Genomic DNA, 15140 nt, shown 5'->3' on the forward strand with positions numbered 1-15140 from the left:
AAAACAACCACTTTTCATGCCATTATCCCCGCGGGAAACACGGCAATGTCTCGGTTGAAAACAACCACTTTTCATGCCATTATCCCCGCGGGAAAAGCGGCAATGTCTCGGTTGAAAACAACCACTTTTCATGCCATTATCCCCGCGGGAAACACAGCAATGTCTCGGTAGAAAACAACCACTTTTCATGCCATTATCCCCGCGGGAAACACAGCAATGTCTCGGTAGAAAACAATCACTTTTCATGCCACTATCCCAGCAAGAAACGCAACAATATCGCAGGAAAAAAACAGCGACTTTTTGTGCCACAATACCAGCAGGAAACACAGCGATGTCTCGAAAAAAAACAAGTGCTTTTCATGCCACTTTCCTGGCAAGAAAGGTGGTGATGTTTCGGCCAACAGGAAATGCAGTGATATCTGTAGAAAACAACTGCTTTTCATGCCATTATCGCAGCAGGAAACACAGCAATGCCTCGGTAAAAGAGCAGCCAAATTTGTTGTAAGTTGGTCTCAAACAGTGGTCTGTAGCTTGGCAGGTGCTATGCTATCCTCCATCCCCTCCACCGCCTGATGACAAAGTCAGGTCATGCAGTGCGTCACTTCAGCAACCTTGATATGATACGTATGAAAATGTAACGTAGTTGTAGTTTGCAGAAACATACAATGCCAACATTTTCTTCTGGCAGATGAGATTTAGATCTTCATGAGAAAACATGTTTGTTTTAATGAGTGGAACTCATGACCACAGAGCAACAGATATTAAACTGTATCGTGCTGCTGCAGCACGCCTAAAGAAGAACTTAATATAATATGTGCAGTTGTCCTCTAAAGTTAGTTGCACTGTCATGGCGATGCTTTCAACAATTTGGAATCTAATTGAAGGAATCAAATCCATATTTTTTCTTTTTTTTGGAATTACTGGACATAATTTGGTCCAAATTTGGTCAGTTTTGGACGAAACCTGAAGGAGAAGTGCTGAAAATTTAAGAGTCCTCCAAAAGAAATGGTGGGAAATCTGTTCAGTGGACTTTACTGATTCATCATCAACCTAGAAATCCAAGAAACTTAAGTTAGGAGTATTTCTAAAGTTTGTTCCAAGTGGCCACAATCCTAAGCACTGACACACTTTTCACCAATTTCCATAACCTGCTGACAAAGCACTGAAAACATCATCTCCTCCATTGAGGTCTACATGTAGAGGCAGCCAGTCGTCTCTGCAGTGGTTTCAGTTGTTTGCAGTTACAACATTCAGAATGATGTTAAATTGTACTCGTTGCACCTTCTGTACAAACTATGAAAAAAGGCTGAGTCTTTAAAATGTGTTCAATAAGAAATCCTTCACCTCTACACGAGGAACCTTGTTGAAGCTTGTATAACACGTCTGCTTCTTTGTCTTCTGCTCTCCCTCTTCACCTCCGTCCTTATCCCTCCTTTCTCCTTTCACTCTCTTCCTCTGCCGCCCTTTCCATCCTCCTTCTTCTCCCTCCCTTCCTACCCTCCTCCCTCCCCTTCCGACCCATCTCTTCCCGCAGCGGCGGGCACCACAGCCAGCTCCAACGCCGGCGCCATGAACTCTCTGACCTCTCTGGGCACCCTGCAGGGCCTGGCAGGCGCAACTGTGGGCCTGAACAACATTAATGCACTAGCAGGTAGCGTCAACAGTGAGTATTCACCCAGCCATCAGCCACTCCACCTTCACCTACACCTCCGCTTCCGACCATCCACACCCATCGGCGACGTCGCGACCACAAGCTGTGAGCCGATGCAGAGAGACGCAGTGCCACAGCGTTACATTAGAGTTTGATGGCTGCTGAGTATGATTTATTCTCTAAGTTTCTAACATTTAATCTCTTATTTTGACAAATTTAAAGAAAAGGAGAAGATTTGTCACTAAACGCAACATTAAAACCAGTTAAAAAAAAAATAATTTAAATAAATATCCTGCAAAATTTGTACCAAAAAGAAAAAAATGGTCATTATGCTACGTTTAATATCATGATCATCATAAACAAAGGCTGACTATAACAAACCCGTGCAGTCGTCCAACTCTAATGTCATTGGCTGAGAGTGTAATGTCTAAAATCATGTACTCCATTTTAGATGATGAAGTTGTGTCCATATTTTACAACAATGAAACATTCAATAAGATAAAGATAGAATAATAAAACAGAAGAAAAGATCAGCGATAACAAGAGGTAATGTATTTAGAGTTTGGTTCCTCCTGTCGTCTCTCTGCGTCTCAGTTTCACTCAACAGTAAATTGTTCTCACTCTCTCAATGCCAGCTACCTCATTGATTCATCCGGGCCGCAGATATTTCACCCATTCATCCATCCATTCCTCCATCTCTCCATCCGCTTCCTGGTTGTGTCCTGGGTTATGCTTGCTGTAAGAGTGCTGGTGTGCCATCCCGGCAGAGTTGGCGTGCTGCTGTCACCTCGCGGGACTGTCTCTCTTTCTGTCTGTGGGACCATGTTGTAGCTGTTTGACATCCTGTTGTTTTGTTGTGTCATTGTTGTGTTTTCTGTCAACTCTACGAGGGCTTTAAACATTAGAGGGTTAGCAAAAAGCAAAAGTCAAACTTTGTAGTTTGGGGGACTAAATCCACAAATTTTGTAGACATTTACTGTTGTGTACATGGGACAGTTTTCTTGTCCTCAAACAAAAATACAGTTTTATCGTTTTCATGTCAAAATGTCAGAGTTCTCACCCCAAATATTAAATTTGACACATTTTCCTGCAAAAAAATCACAAATGTCACATGTTTTATGCTAAAATGACAAAATTTGATCAATTACATACCAAAAATCCTAATTCATATAAAACGTTGCCACTTTGATACCAAAAAGTACATTTGACAGTTCTTGTCTAAAACATACAAATAGTAAAAATACAAATATATCAAATGTGACTAATTTCTTGTCCAAAAATACTAAATATGTCATTTTTATGCAAGAATTGCATTTGACCATTTTCTTCCCAAAAAATACCGAACATGGTCATTTCCATCCCAAATTTCCATGCCCAAAAAAATGACAAAATTTGTCAATTTATATGCCAGAAATACAACATTTGACAATTTGTCTTCCCCAAAAGTACCAAACATTGCTAAATCCATTCCAAAAATATAAATGTGTCTAATTTCATGTCCAAAAAATTACAAAATTTGTCAAGTTTTATGCCAGAACCACATTTGAGAAGTTTTCTTCCTAAAAAGAACCAAACATGGCCATTTCCATTTGAAAAATACAAAATGCCACTCAAAAAATAATTTCTTTTACAAAATTTGTACATTTTTATGCCAGAAATTCAACATTTGACAGATTTTCTTCCCAAAATGTACCAAACATTGTCATATCCCCTCCAAAAATGTGAAATGAGGCCAATTTCAAGTCCAAAACGTACAAAATTTGTCAATTTTTATACAGCTAGAAATCCAACATTTGACAAATTTTCTTCCAAAAACATATTCAACATGGCCATTTCCATCTAAAAAATACAAATGTGATTAAATGTGTATCAGAAAATACAAATATGTCAGTTTATATGCCAGAACTACATCATTTGACAGGTTTTCCTCCTAAAAAGTACCAAACATGGCCATTTCCATTTCAAAAATACAAAATGTGAGTAATTTCATGTTTTAAAAAAATTACAAAATTTGTAAGTTTAAATGCCAGAACAACAACATTTGGCAAATTGTCTTCCCAACATGTACCAAACATGGCCGTCTCCATCCCAAAAATACAATGTATATCAAAATAAACATAAAAATGCACATTTTTATGTCAGAAATACAAAATGTGTCTATATTCATATCCAAAAAAATACAATATTTGCACATTTTTATGCCAGAAATACAAATACAAATATTTCGTGTCGAAAAAATGGAAAAAATTTCTTCCCCGAAGTGTACCAAACAGTTTCATATCCATCCAAAAGATATAAAATTTGTTTAATTTCATGTCAAAAAATTACAAAATGTGTCGATTTTCTGCCAGAAACACAACATTTGACAATTTCTCTTTCCCAAAAGTACCAAACATGGCCATATTCATTCTAAAAAATATGAAATGTGTCTTATTTTTGTCCAAAAAATTACAAAATTGATCAATTTTTATGCCAGAAATACATTTGCCAATTTTACTCCCTAAAATTTACTAAACGTTGCCATATCTATTCCAAAAATACAAAATGTGACTAATTTAGCTAAAAAATGTTTTACAATACGTTCCCTATTTTATGCCAGAAATGCAACTTTTGACAAGTTTTCCACCCAAAAGTACCAAACATGGCTATTTCCATGACAAAAATACAAAGTAATGATACAGAAGTTAACATTTTAAAGCAAAAATGAAAAATAAATCAAAACATTTTCCTTCCAAAAGCTTTGCTCTTGTCACGAAGATATGAAAACGATCATGAATGTTAGTTTTGTGCTAAAAGGCAGGATTTACTTCAGTGTTCGCTGTGAACCAGAGCAGATAGACGTTTCTATCCTCTTGTGAGTTGTATCTGTGTGGTCTAGCAGCGCCTGGCGAGCTGTGCGCTGTGTCCTGCCTTTGACCTCTGGGGAGACGGGGCTGGGATCTTAATCAGAGCTGTTATTACAGCAGAGATCCTGTACTAGCGGCCTCTTCCACCACATTATTCTCCTCTGACCTTTACCGGTCCTCGGCTGGAGTAGCTGTATCCGCTGTGTAAATCATATACGCGTCTACTCCAGCGCACACAGGTACAGAAACACTGGACATGTGCACACACACACACACACACACACACACAAATGCTCGTCCTTTCAAACAGAACGGGTCGCTTTCGTTTTGCATCCCATTTTGTCCTGGCTAACCCCTCTCTCCGCATCGTGCCCCCTCCTCATCCATCCACCCCCCCTCTGCCACCACCACCAACCACCCTCATTTAAACACATCTAGGCCTTAATTGAATTGCAAAGGTCACCGGTGCAATTATTCCTGAATAAATGAGTGACCTATAATCTGGAGCTCTGCGGTGATAATTTATTTCACTGTGTCTGACGGTGAGGCGACAGGACGCCGAGCCAATGTCAGACCCCCTCAGACAAGTTGCCCTCCGCCGTGATATTAAGCCGTTACAAGCAGCTAATGAGTGTTACTGCTACGTTCCTTCACTTTTTAAACCAGACTCCCCCACCGCCCTCCCTGCCGCCGCCGCCGCGCTCCACGTGCCTGTCTTCGCCCCTAAAGTGAGACGTCACGGGCTGGAAAAGCACATCACACCTCGCTGTTGATGTTCGACTTCTGAATGTATGGCAACATAATTCTCTACACTCACAGCAGCCAGACAGATTATGTGAGGTGTTTCATGAAGACGGACCATTATGGGATTTCACATATCAATACTAACCATTAAACGTCAGGCTTTCTGTGTCATTTTATTAGGTTGTCTTGAAAAATTCACCTGTTGTTTCGGAGGATAAATCACCACCATAGATTATTTTGCAACACAGCTGTCCTTCACATAAAGCATTATAACAAACGGCAAAATAAAACTAATCTCTTTTTGAGCTTTCAAGGTTTTGTTAGGCGCATTAACTCAATATTGCTAAAGTTAAAGGTACAGTTACGACTTTCTGAGGTGGGGTTGTATGAGGTTCTCATCCAAGAGATTGTTGATAAACTAAGACGGCCCTCTTTGGATTCATTTCCTGTATCTGTGTCACGTGGGTTTTGCCACTTCCTGCCACTTTAGGAAACTAGCAGCGGTCCTGACTCCATTCATTCCAACGGGAGAAGTGAATGTGAGTTCAGGTTATGACCGTTCCCTTTGCCCCATAGTCACTGAAGTATATATTGGACCCATTTTTCATATGTGCCAACCCTTGTAGATGTTCAGACACTGAAATAGCATTTTTTCCGACACACAAATCAGGAGAAAATTTGTTCGAGACATGTCTCTAGCCCCTTTTACACTGCCAGATTTTCGGCGAATGTTGGGCCGGCAAGCTGCGAGCGTTTAGACGCACAGAGCCGGATTGGCGAGTTGATCCGAGGTGCCCAATGTTCCGCCTCGTAGGGTAGACATATTGGCGGAACCCTTTTTGGTCTAAAAAGAACAAGGGGCCCTTCCGCCACGGGAGGGGCTGTTGAAGACTTGTGGGAGGAGCTGTTGATGACGCCGCACGTGCGACCCACTGGTGGTAGATAAACAGGAAACAGCTGATAGCAGGAATTAGCGAGCAGCTAGTAGCAAGAGGGAAACACAAACCTGACAGACACTGTAAAGATGAGCAACTGGGGAGACAAGGAATTGTGCGCCCTCCTTGTCCTCGCAAACGAAGAGGCCATTAACCGTCAGATGACGGGGACGGTGAAGAACGGGCCGACTTACGAGAGAATCGCCGAAGGACTGACCAGCCGCGGCTTCCCTCCCACGTCACTGTTTACGTCACACGCTGAGCTACACGTTTTGTTACTTGCTCACGCCCCCACTTGCCCCGAAAAAGGCACATTCTGTATGTTACTTGCTCACGCCCCCACTTGCCCCGAAAAAGGCACATTCTGTATAAACAAAAGTAGGTAGGCAGCATTTTGCTGCACTCCTTGATTTTGTTTTTATACTGCCAATGCTGAAAAAAACCTGATTGGGCTTTCCTGCAAATTTGCACAATTCCTATCTAAAAAGGGCTTCTGTTTTAGCAACGTACTCGCGAGATCTTGCGACAACTGACGTGATCTTACACTTGGTTGATGTCGGACATTAAGCTAGCAGATAAAAACGAGCGGCAAAATAAGTAACAAACATTAAATTTGTGCTGTATATGGTGGTGAATTGTTTTGAGTCCACAATACGTCTAGTAAACTTCCAAACGAGGTAGGGAACATGCGGCAGAGAGACGACCACGCCCACTTAAGAGACTGGAGGTATACAGTACAGTGTGCTTACAGTTTGGAGAAGCAGGCAGGAGTGCCGCCAAGCGATGTACTGCTGTGGACGGGGCCAGCAACCAAATGTATCTTAGCTTCCTAAAAAAATTATTTTCAGTTTAAGTGTATGCTATATTGAGAATATTTTCAATGGGAGACTGAAGCTGTTATATCCATCTATCCTCTCTTCAAAAGCACCAGACTCCATTGACAAAAACAGTAATTTTACCTCGCAGAACATGAGAGTTGTTGGTCTATCGCTGCCTCGATCAGTTACTTCCTTTCTTCTTTATTAGGACCTCCATTGGCCCAACAGAATAAGCACTGGCTATTCTTCCAGGGGTCCACACACATCGCATTGTACATACAAATCTACACAATAGCATCATAAACACAACAAATAAAACAGCTCATCACACTGAATTGACCCTTCGCTAAGTCCCGCCTCCAGACGCAGACTGGCCAATCATAACGTAGCACGATACCCAGCTCAGACCAGTGTCCGACAACGTTTCAGATTTCTTTCATTTTCTTTCAAGGTCCCTTTTATTGTGCTTCTTCCTCATGAAATGGAGGCTACTACACTACCCATGATGCAAATGGATAGCATCTTTTCCTTAGATCGTCCTTGTTGGGTTTGGTTGATCAATTTAGAATTTAAAGTATTGATTTGGGGCACAAAAGCTCCAACAGGACTCTTTATGTCATCATTCTGGTGTTTTACATCATGTCTTGGTGTTTTGTGTTAACTACTATGTCTTAGTGTGTTTTTGTGTGCGTGCATGCGTCGCTGCGTGCTTCTGATTTGGAGAACACCTGTGTGCAGCTCTGGCTGTCATCAGCTACGCCCATACTGTACTTAACTGTATTAAACTAATAGTGTGTGTGTGTCCTGTGTTAGCTGTTGTGTTTCGTGTGTCGTCACAGTATCGATGTGTCTTTCTGTGTGACGTGACGTGTGTGAACGTCAGTGTGTGGACGTCAGTGTGTGTATGTGTGATGTTCGGTAACAGTTGTGTGTTTTGTGTGTGTGTGTGTGTGTGTGTGTGTGTGTGTTAGTGTGTGTGGTAAAAACACAACCTTCAATGGGAGCGCTAATGAGTAAGTGCACTCTTCTTTCTTTATTGTTGGGTTTTATGTAAAGTTGCTCAAATGCTCTCAGGTATGGCGGCTCTAAACGGAGGCCTGGGCGGCGCAGGGCTTACCAACGGGACGGCGGGCACCATGGACGCGCTGACGCAGGCTTACTCAGGGATCCAGCAGTACGCCGCCGCAGCGCTGCCCACCCTCTACAGCCAGTCCCTGCTGCAGCAGCAAGGGGCCGCCGGCAGCCAGAAGGAGGGTCAGTAGCCTGGGGCTGTCTGTCTGCACATCACTCCGGCTCAGTGGGAGTTAGATTTCAGAGCAGAAGGATCTACTCTGTAGAGCAGCAAAGAGACAGCATGAGACGTTTAAACTCTCAGCTGAAATCTAGAGTGATCTTCTTATTAAAAGTAGTAACTGTAGTGGTGTATTATCTTGGTAAAATGCTATGAACTGATCCCCTTAAAGAGATTGATTGAATTTTTTGAAGTGGGGTTGTATGGGTGCTTATTCAGAGAGTGTATTATATACAGTAAATGTCAGTCAGCACACCCCCAGTTTGGATCAGATCCAGGTCTGAACACCTTCTCACCACAAACCAACCGCACCAGAGTTCGTTCCGAGTCAGGTCTTGGTCCGCACTTAGGGGGCAAACGAACTTTCTATCTAAATCTAAATCTATAACAGTTTAAAAGTACACGATGTTGAGAGTATTTCACGAGGGGGGACATGTCTCTACACCTATGTCTGTGACGGTACTCCTGTCTGCTTCTCCAAACTGGGAGAATGCCAACCACCACTATAGGTAATACACTGACTATGGACAAGTACCTCATATAACCCCACTTAAAAAGATCCAAACAATCCGTCAAAGTCAGTTTTTGTACAATACATATATAAACAAATACTTTTTAAATTCAAATGGATTCAGGGCCCCAAATCACCTGGATTTTTTGTCGCCATGCACCTTAAAGTTGTTTCCTGCTGCAAAAAGACGTAAATTATTGAAAATAATGTGTTTTTTTTAATTAACTTGTTTTGACGAGAACGGCTTAGAAAATGTATGTAGTAATTGGAAATTATTTGAAGATAAAAAACGCAAATGAGCTTATAATTACGTAGAAAAAAGACTTATCTATGGAAGGCTTTTGCTGAAATTGGGGACTTTGTGTGTTTATCCAATTTTAACCTTTTTTTTTAATCATTTAAAAACTAAACACATAAATTTACTGATTTTTTTTTTCCAGTCCTGAAAATAATGTGCTTTCATATCTTGAACACATACCGTATAGATATCTGAATTTTATATATTTATTTGTTTTATTTTATTTGTTTTTATCTGACAGGGACATCGTATGGGACTGATATGTTGCACAGAGAGTTTATAGCTATTTCTAATTTTCAACTCTTGTCCCTTGTTGGGCTTTTACATGTATTCAAAGCAGTATAACCTCTGCTCTAATACCCTTTTACAGAAGACATTTGTGCAAATATACCTGGATCAAAGCAATTTTTATGCCTGTGTTTCAGCCATTAAATCAACCAGACATTTTCCCAAAAAATAGAGGAGTTCACAATTACTTCCAGTTTTATTTTGAATCCACGTGATGTTACTTTAGTCGCACAAAATGTAAAATGTACAGTAAGTATGAATAAGTAAAGGAGTCCCTCTGATACAGTTGTGTTTAATAACACCTCTAAGTATTTTTGTTGCTGATTTTTATAGATAATTGTATTATATTGTGGAAAAAATGAATCTAAATTTGATCAGACTGCACATCAGTGCTGTTGCAAAGTGCTACCTTCATACAGAACCTGGCGACTGAAGTAAAATGTTCCCAAAAGCTTTCAACACGGCCGCTGAATACAAAGCAGATGATGAAATGTCTCGTAAAACAAATAGAGCCATGTTTGTTTGTCCACTTCTCATCTCTGCTTCTAACAAAGATCCATTTGTAAAGATGCTTTCTTTCTTTGACAGTCCATCCAGGAGTTCAAAACCCTCCAGGGAGACAAAGATGTGACAGATATGTGGCTCCCTCCCAGCTTCATTTAGCAGCCGAGAGCATATTTAATGATTCGGAGAGATGTGACCTATTAGGATTAGGACGTGCGATAGAAGGACGGGGGGTGACCTCTGACCCCTCTTAAGAGAGACGGCATGCTGCTGAAAGAATGAACGAATCAAAAGCAAGAGAACAGAAAAAGTACTTTTGTTCATGGACAGCGAAAATATTGTTATTAAATGAAAACCGAAAGCACTCATCTTGGTTTAATGTTAAATACAATTGGAGAATGTTGTTTAAAAGCAATAACAAACTCAAGGTCATGAGATATTGTGCTAAGCAGTGTGCTCCAGCTCCGTTCCTATGACGACAGCACAGCACTTGCCACAATGCGAGCGCTCCCTCTTTGCTCAAATGAAAATCCGCTGTGACCTCACACCCGCTCTGCATCTCGTCCCGCCAGGTCCCGAAGGTGCCAACCTGTTCATCTACCACCTGCCCCAGGAGTTTGGAGACCAGGACATACTGCAGATGTTCATGCCTTTCGGAAACGTGGTCTCTGCCAAAGTCTTCATCGACAAACAGACAAACCTTAGCAAGTGCTTCGGTACGGCAGCAGTGCAGGCATCAGGGGAACACACACACATGCCTACAGTTATCTGTTTCTTTACTCGCTGTGTCCCAGTTCAGGGGCTGAAACCTCTGCAGGATTTTTCTGTGGTGCAGAATTCAGTAACACTACTAATATTTTTTTAGAAAATTCCTCTGGTAATCAATAACCCCTCCTCATACACTCAGTACAACTAACACAACTCAGATTACTGTCTCAGATATTTGTCCCCCTTATGCAGATTTATACTTGTGTCTATGCAGAGTCTACGCTGCTGTGAGCAGTTATACTTCTGTGGTAGTGTGTCTGTGTCACTCTGCAGTTACACTTCCAAAACACTAGTTGGCAGCGGGGTTTCTGTGAAGTGCTGTAAAGTTAAAAACACACACACATTAAACACACATTAAACATGGCTTAATAGAGACAGTTTTTAAACACAAGTACACAAATCAGCTTCACTATAACTCGCAGCATTCACAGACAAACACTTGTCTTTATCTGGACACATTTTCCCCACAAATACAACATGCTGACGTTATTAGCACAAGCCTATGGCATTTTACATTGTATAAATTAGCCTAGCAGCTAGCAGAGAGACTTAAAATGCTATTTTTGTGGAGGCTTTATTGTCTTCACAATTTATTGTTTCTTATCTGTGAAATTAAAGTAAATATAAGCTTTATTTCCACTGAGGGAAATGGTTTCAGCTTACAGAAACAGACAGGAGGTCTGCGTCACTGTGACGTATAGTTACAGTTCTAGGGACGTGCACTTCAGGCTACTGTGTAGGCTATACGTCAACGTTGGCACAGCGTTGATTCGACACAGAAGTACAAATCAGACTTTACTGTTATTGAAAAGTTGTTTTCTTCTAATAAATTACCTCGTCTTGGGATATCAGCCCTGTGTTTTCTGGAAAAACAACATCGATGAACTTATTATCATGAGAAACAATGTCTCTGTTATCTTGAGATAATGGCATTTAAAAGACATTTCGAGCATGGCCGTTCTTGGCTTCCGTACTTGACCTCTACCAATACCTGGTGAACATTTTCATGCATCTCCCTGTGATATTTCCAAACATAGACAGTGATCAATTGAATTCTCCAGGGAAATGATGTATTCAAAATGTGTTGTGAGATGTTGAGGGCTGCAGAGGACACACCACTTGTGTCCTTCAAATTCAGGCAGAATTTTGGCTGAGATATCAAACCTCAGCAACATTTATGAAAGCTGTTAAAATGGTACAGGCCTTGTTGGCCATGAACGGAGACAACAAGTGACCCCTTCCCACCTGGTATTAAAATTTGTCCCCGACCAATGTGAACAAAGCTTCATATCCAGGGTGAGATGCATTTAAGTGCACCGCAGACTTTCATGTGCCTGCTGCCTAGCATTTGTCCGTGTTGACAAAACCTAAATATAATGCATCTCCACTCCTCATGTAACAACTCAGGGAAACAGAAATAAATCAAGCATGGATCCGGGGAAGGAACAGCACACAAACAAACAGCAGTGATACTTGTCAGAGAAAAAACGGATCGTGAAGATGGATGTGAGACAAGCGAGACGAGGAGTTTACTGTCAGTTTTAGAGGTTGCGGATATTACGAGAGGAAGTGAAGTGTGCACGAAGATGACTTTGTGAGAGACAGCGAAAAAATAAAACACAACATGGCTTCACTGTCGGCTCCAAAACCTTTATTTTGACATTTTGACCAGCAGTGGCCTTTGTGAAGCTGCTGGTCAAAATGTTGGTGGTGTAATGTTTTTGGAGCCGTTTGTAGTTTTACTGTTTTTACGCTGTAGTTATTTTTAGACTTCTTAGTGTTCAATTGTCACTGCAACCCCTGTTTGCTTTATGTATACTCCATTTTACTTAGCCTTATTCTTTCATTATTTCCTTGATGCAACAACACAGCTCTCCTTCGGGAGTCATTAAATTTTAATCTTTTCTTATCATGTACCAGGGGTGTGTTTAAATGTAGATGTAAACCAGATAAATCAGATCTCAAGACACAGAAACATGGTGAGGGAGCCTCTCGTAGTATTTTAACTCGGCTTATTGTTACACATTAATTTTGAATTGAGTATAGTTGCTGTAAATAAACAAAAACACATCGTGCAGATGCTTTTCGGTTCCACCTGTATTTTATATTGAGTGGAGGGAGATATGCTGCTCAACTTTATGGCACAAAATAAAGAGACAAGGCATGAAAACATGTTGTAGAGCTGAATATTTAATGTCAGACAGGAAACAGTGAGGAGAGATGCTAACATAAGAATTACAACTGGTGAGATAGAGGCGACCAGTCGTCTAAACCACAGGTTAGCAAGAGCAGCCCGCTTGCTAGCCACATTAGCCAACAGGTTAGCAAGTAGGCTTTCCTTAGAGGCTAGAGAGGACAGCCTGCTTGATGGCAATATTAGCCGAAAGGTTAGCAAGCAAACTGTCGTCACAGGCTAGCAAGTACAGTCTGCTTGCTAGCTATATTAGCTAACAGGTCAGCAGCTTTTACTATCCCACTCGTGTCTCTACATGCTTTGCTAGCTGTATTAGCCAACAGGTTAGCAAGCAGGCTGTCATCACCGGCTAGCAAGGGCAGCCTGCTTGCTTGTTATATTAACCAACAGGTTAGCAAGTAGGCTTTCCTTAACGGCCAGGGGACAGGCTGCTTGCTAGCCATATTAGCCAACAGGTTAGTAAGCAGGCTGTCCTCAAAGGCTAGCGAGGGTAGCCTACATGCTAGCTATTTTAGCTAACAGGTTAGCAGCTTTCACAGTCCTTTTCAATCCATTGTATCCATTGTAATACTGCTAATTTTGGATTTTATTAAGATGTAACTCCTGGAGATGATGGCTTTGTAGCATGTAGCCACCCAAGTATTTCTTTTGGTCTGTTAAGCCTCTTAGCATAATAATTGTCTGTCCAATATGGCGGGAACACAGCCCTATGTAGCTAGCTAGCTTGCAAGCATTAGTGATTAGCTAGGTATAGCAGACACTCTAAATTAAAATTATACCATCGAATCTGTACTAGTTCAACAATAATTTAATGTTTTAAAACGCTCCCTGTTGCAAGTTTGATAGAGTGCCCAAGGAATGAACCCTAAAACACGGAAATGAGTTAGCATTTTTGCGCTCCTGACTCCCTCGTCGTGATGTCAGTGGGTTTTTGCTTAGATGCCTGATATAAGGTCTGTGGGTAACACAAGCTCAAGATAATTTTTACGTTGTTTTCTATGATAGAGAGCATATTTTCGTCAATAATCCAAAATCCAATGGAAAAATCCCATTGGCTTTTTGATGAGGGAACCAGGGGGACGCTAACTTCCGCATTGGCCTACAGACAATGTCATCCCTGAAGCACTTTTTGCCAATTGGAAAAATGATTTTTATGGAGTGCCCCATGAATGAGTCCCATAACCTGGAAATGGGATAGCATTTTACCATTCATGGCTCCCTCGACTCAAAGTCAATGGGTTTTTTAACAGGTTTTTGGTTAGATGCTTGAAATAAGGTCTGTGGTTAACACAAGCTTAGGAGACTTTAACGATTTGTTCTACAACATAAAATTTGTCAGTAAATACCCCACTCATGAATTTTAAAACTTCTGTGTACCTTAAAAAAAGACTGTTGCTAATATGGCTAAGTAAGACTACAGGACGTCACTCCAAGCTGCGCCAAACACGGCTTTACAGTGTGACTTTAGTTTAGTTTGTTTGCCTAACATTAGCTTTTCATTTCTTGCGATTGTATTCAGGCTTCAAAAATCATGAAAGATTATCTTGCTTAACAAAACGTGTAAGTATCATAAACAGTTATTTGCCACTGAGCTTACTTTCTGCAATAATCCAATGGAAAAATCCCACAGGCTTTTTGACGAGGGAACCAGAGCGACGCTACTTCCATATCAGCCTACAGAAAAATGTCGTTCCTGGAGCACTCTATGCCAAGTTAAAGAAAGGAACAGTTTTCTATGTTCTTGCTTCTTCTCCATCCCTTTTTTTTCTCCACTAACTTTTCTCTGGTGCCCCCGCAGGCTTCGTCAGCTACGACAATCCAGTGTCGGCACAGGCAGCCATCCAGGCCATGAACGGCTTCCAGATCGGCATGAAGCGGCTGAAGGTGCAGCTGAAGCGCTCCAAGAACGACAGCAAACCGTACTGATCTTAGCACTAGGGTCTATCTGCTCCCCATGTTAGCACTGCTAGGGTAAGTCCCCCCACAAAAAGGTGAAAATGAAAAAAAAAAAAAAAAAAAAAAACAACAGCAAACCGAGCCACGACCTCTCTACACAGGGACTGGGGGGGAGGGTGGGGGGTTGAAGGGAGGGATGTGGGAGGGAGGGGGAGACGACCTACAACCACCCTGAGGGAGACACACACGCCTTGTTTTTTTGTTATTTTTTTCTTGTTTTTCTTGCTTTTTTGAAGATTTTTATGTTAGCTTTCAAGTATTATTATTTATTACAATTTTTTTTTTTTTGACACACATGAACGCTTCCATTACCGCCATTACTTTGTGCAATTTTTT

At 41.2% G+C, this 15140-nt stretch overlaps 2 protein-coding genes across 38 annotated transcripts in view; one reads left to right on the plus strand and one right to left on the minus strand.

The window, feature by feature from the left end:
• celf2 (cugbp, Elav-like family member 2) overlaps window positions 1-15140 on the plus strand; it is a 321704-nt gene that overhangs the window by 298687 nt on the left and 7877 nt on the right. For 9 of the 37 annotated variants that reach the window (XM_050036317.1, XM_050036312.1, XM_050036322.1 and 6 more), the window contains 4 exons: window positions 1535-1663; window positions 8051-8248; window positions 10459-10602; window positions 14647-14819. In XM_050036317.1, the coding sequence (XP_049892274.1) occupies window positions 1535-1663; window positions 8051-8248; window positions 10459-10602; window positions 14647-14774 (599 nt within the window). In that variant the 3' untranslated portion in view covers window positions 14775-14819. The remainder of the gene's footprint in view (window positions 1-1534; window positions 1664-8050; window positions 8249-10458; window positions 10603-14646; window positions 14820-15140) is intronic. The other 28 variants (XM_050036316.1, XM_050036334.1, XM_050036324.1 and 25 more) reach the window with 8 other exon arrangements.
• Window positions 1-15140, minus strand: part of abcc9 (ATP-binding cassette, sub-family C (CFTR/MRP), member 9) — a 555625-nt gene that overhangs the window by 237305 nt on the left and 303180 nt on the right. The window lies entirely within an intron of this gene.

Source organism: Epinephelus moara, chromosome 23 (genome assembly GCF_006386435.1).
Source record: "Epinephelus moara isolate mb chromosome 23, YSFRI_EMoa_1.0, whole genome shotgun sequence".
NCBI classification, from domain to species: Eukaryota; Metazoa; Chordata; class Actinopteri; order Perciformes; family Serranidae; genus Epinephelus; species Epinephelus moara.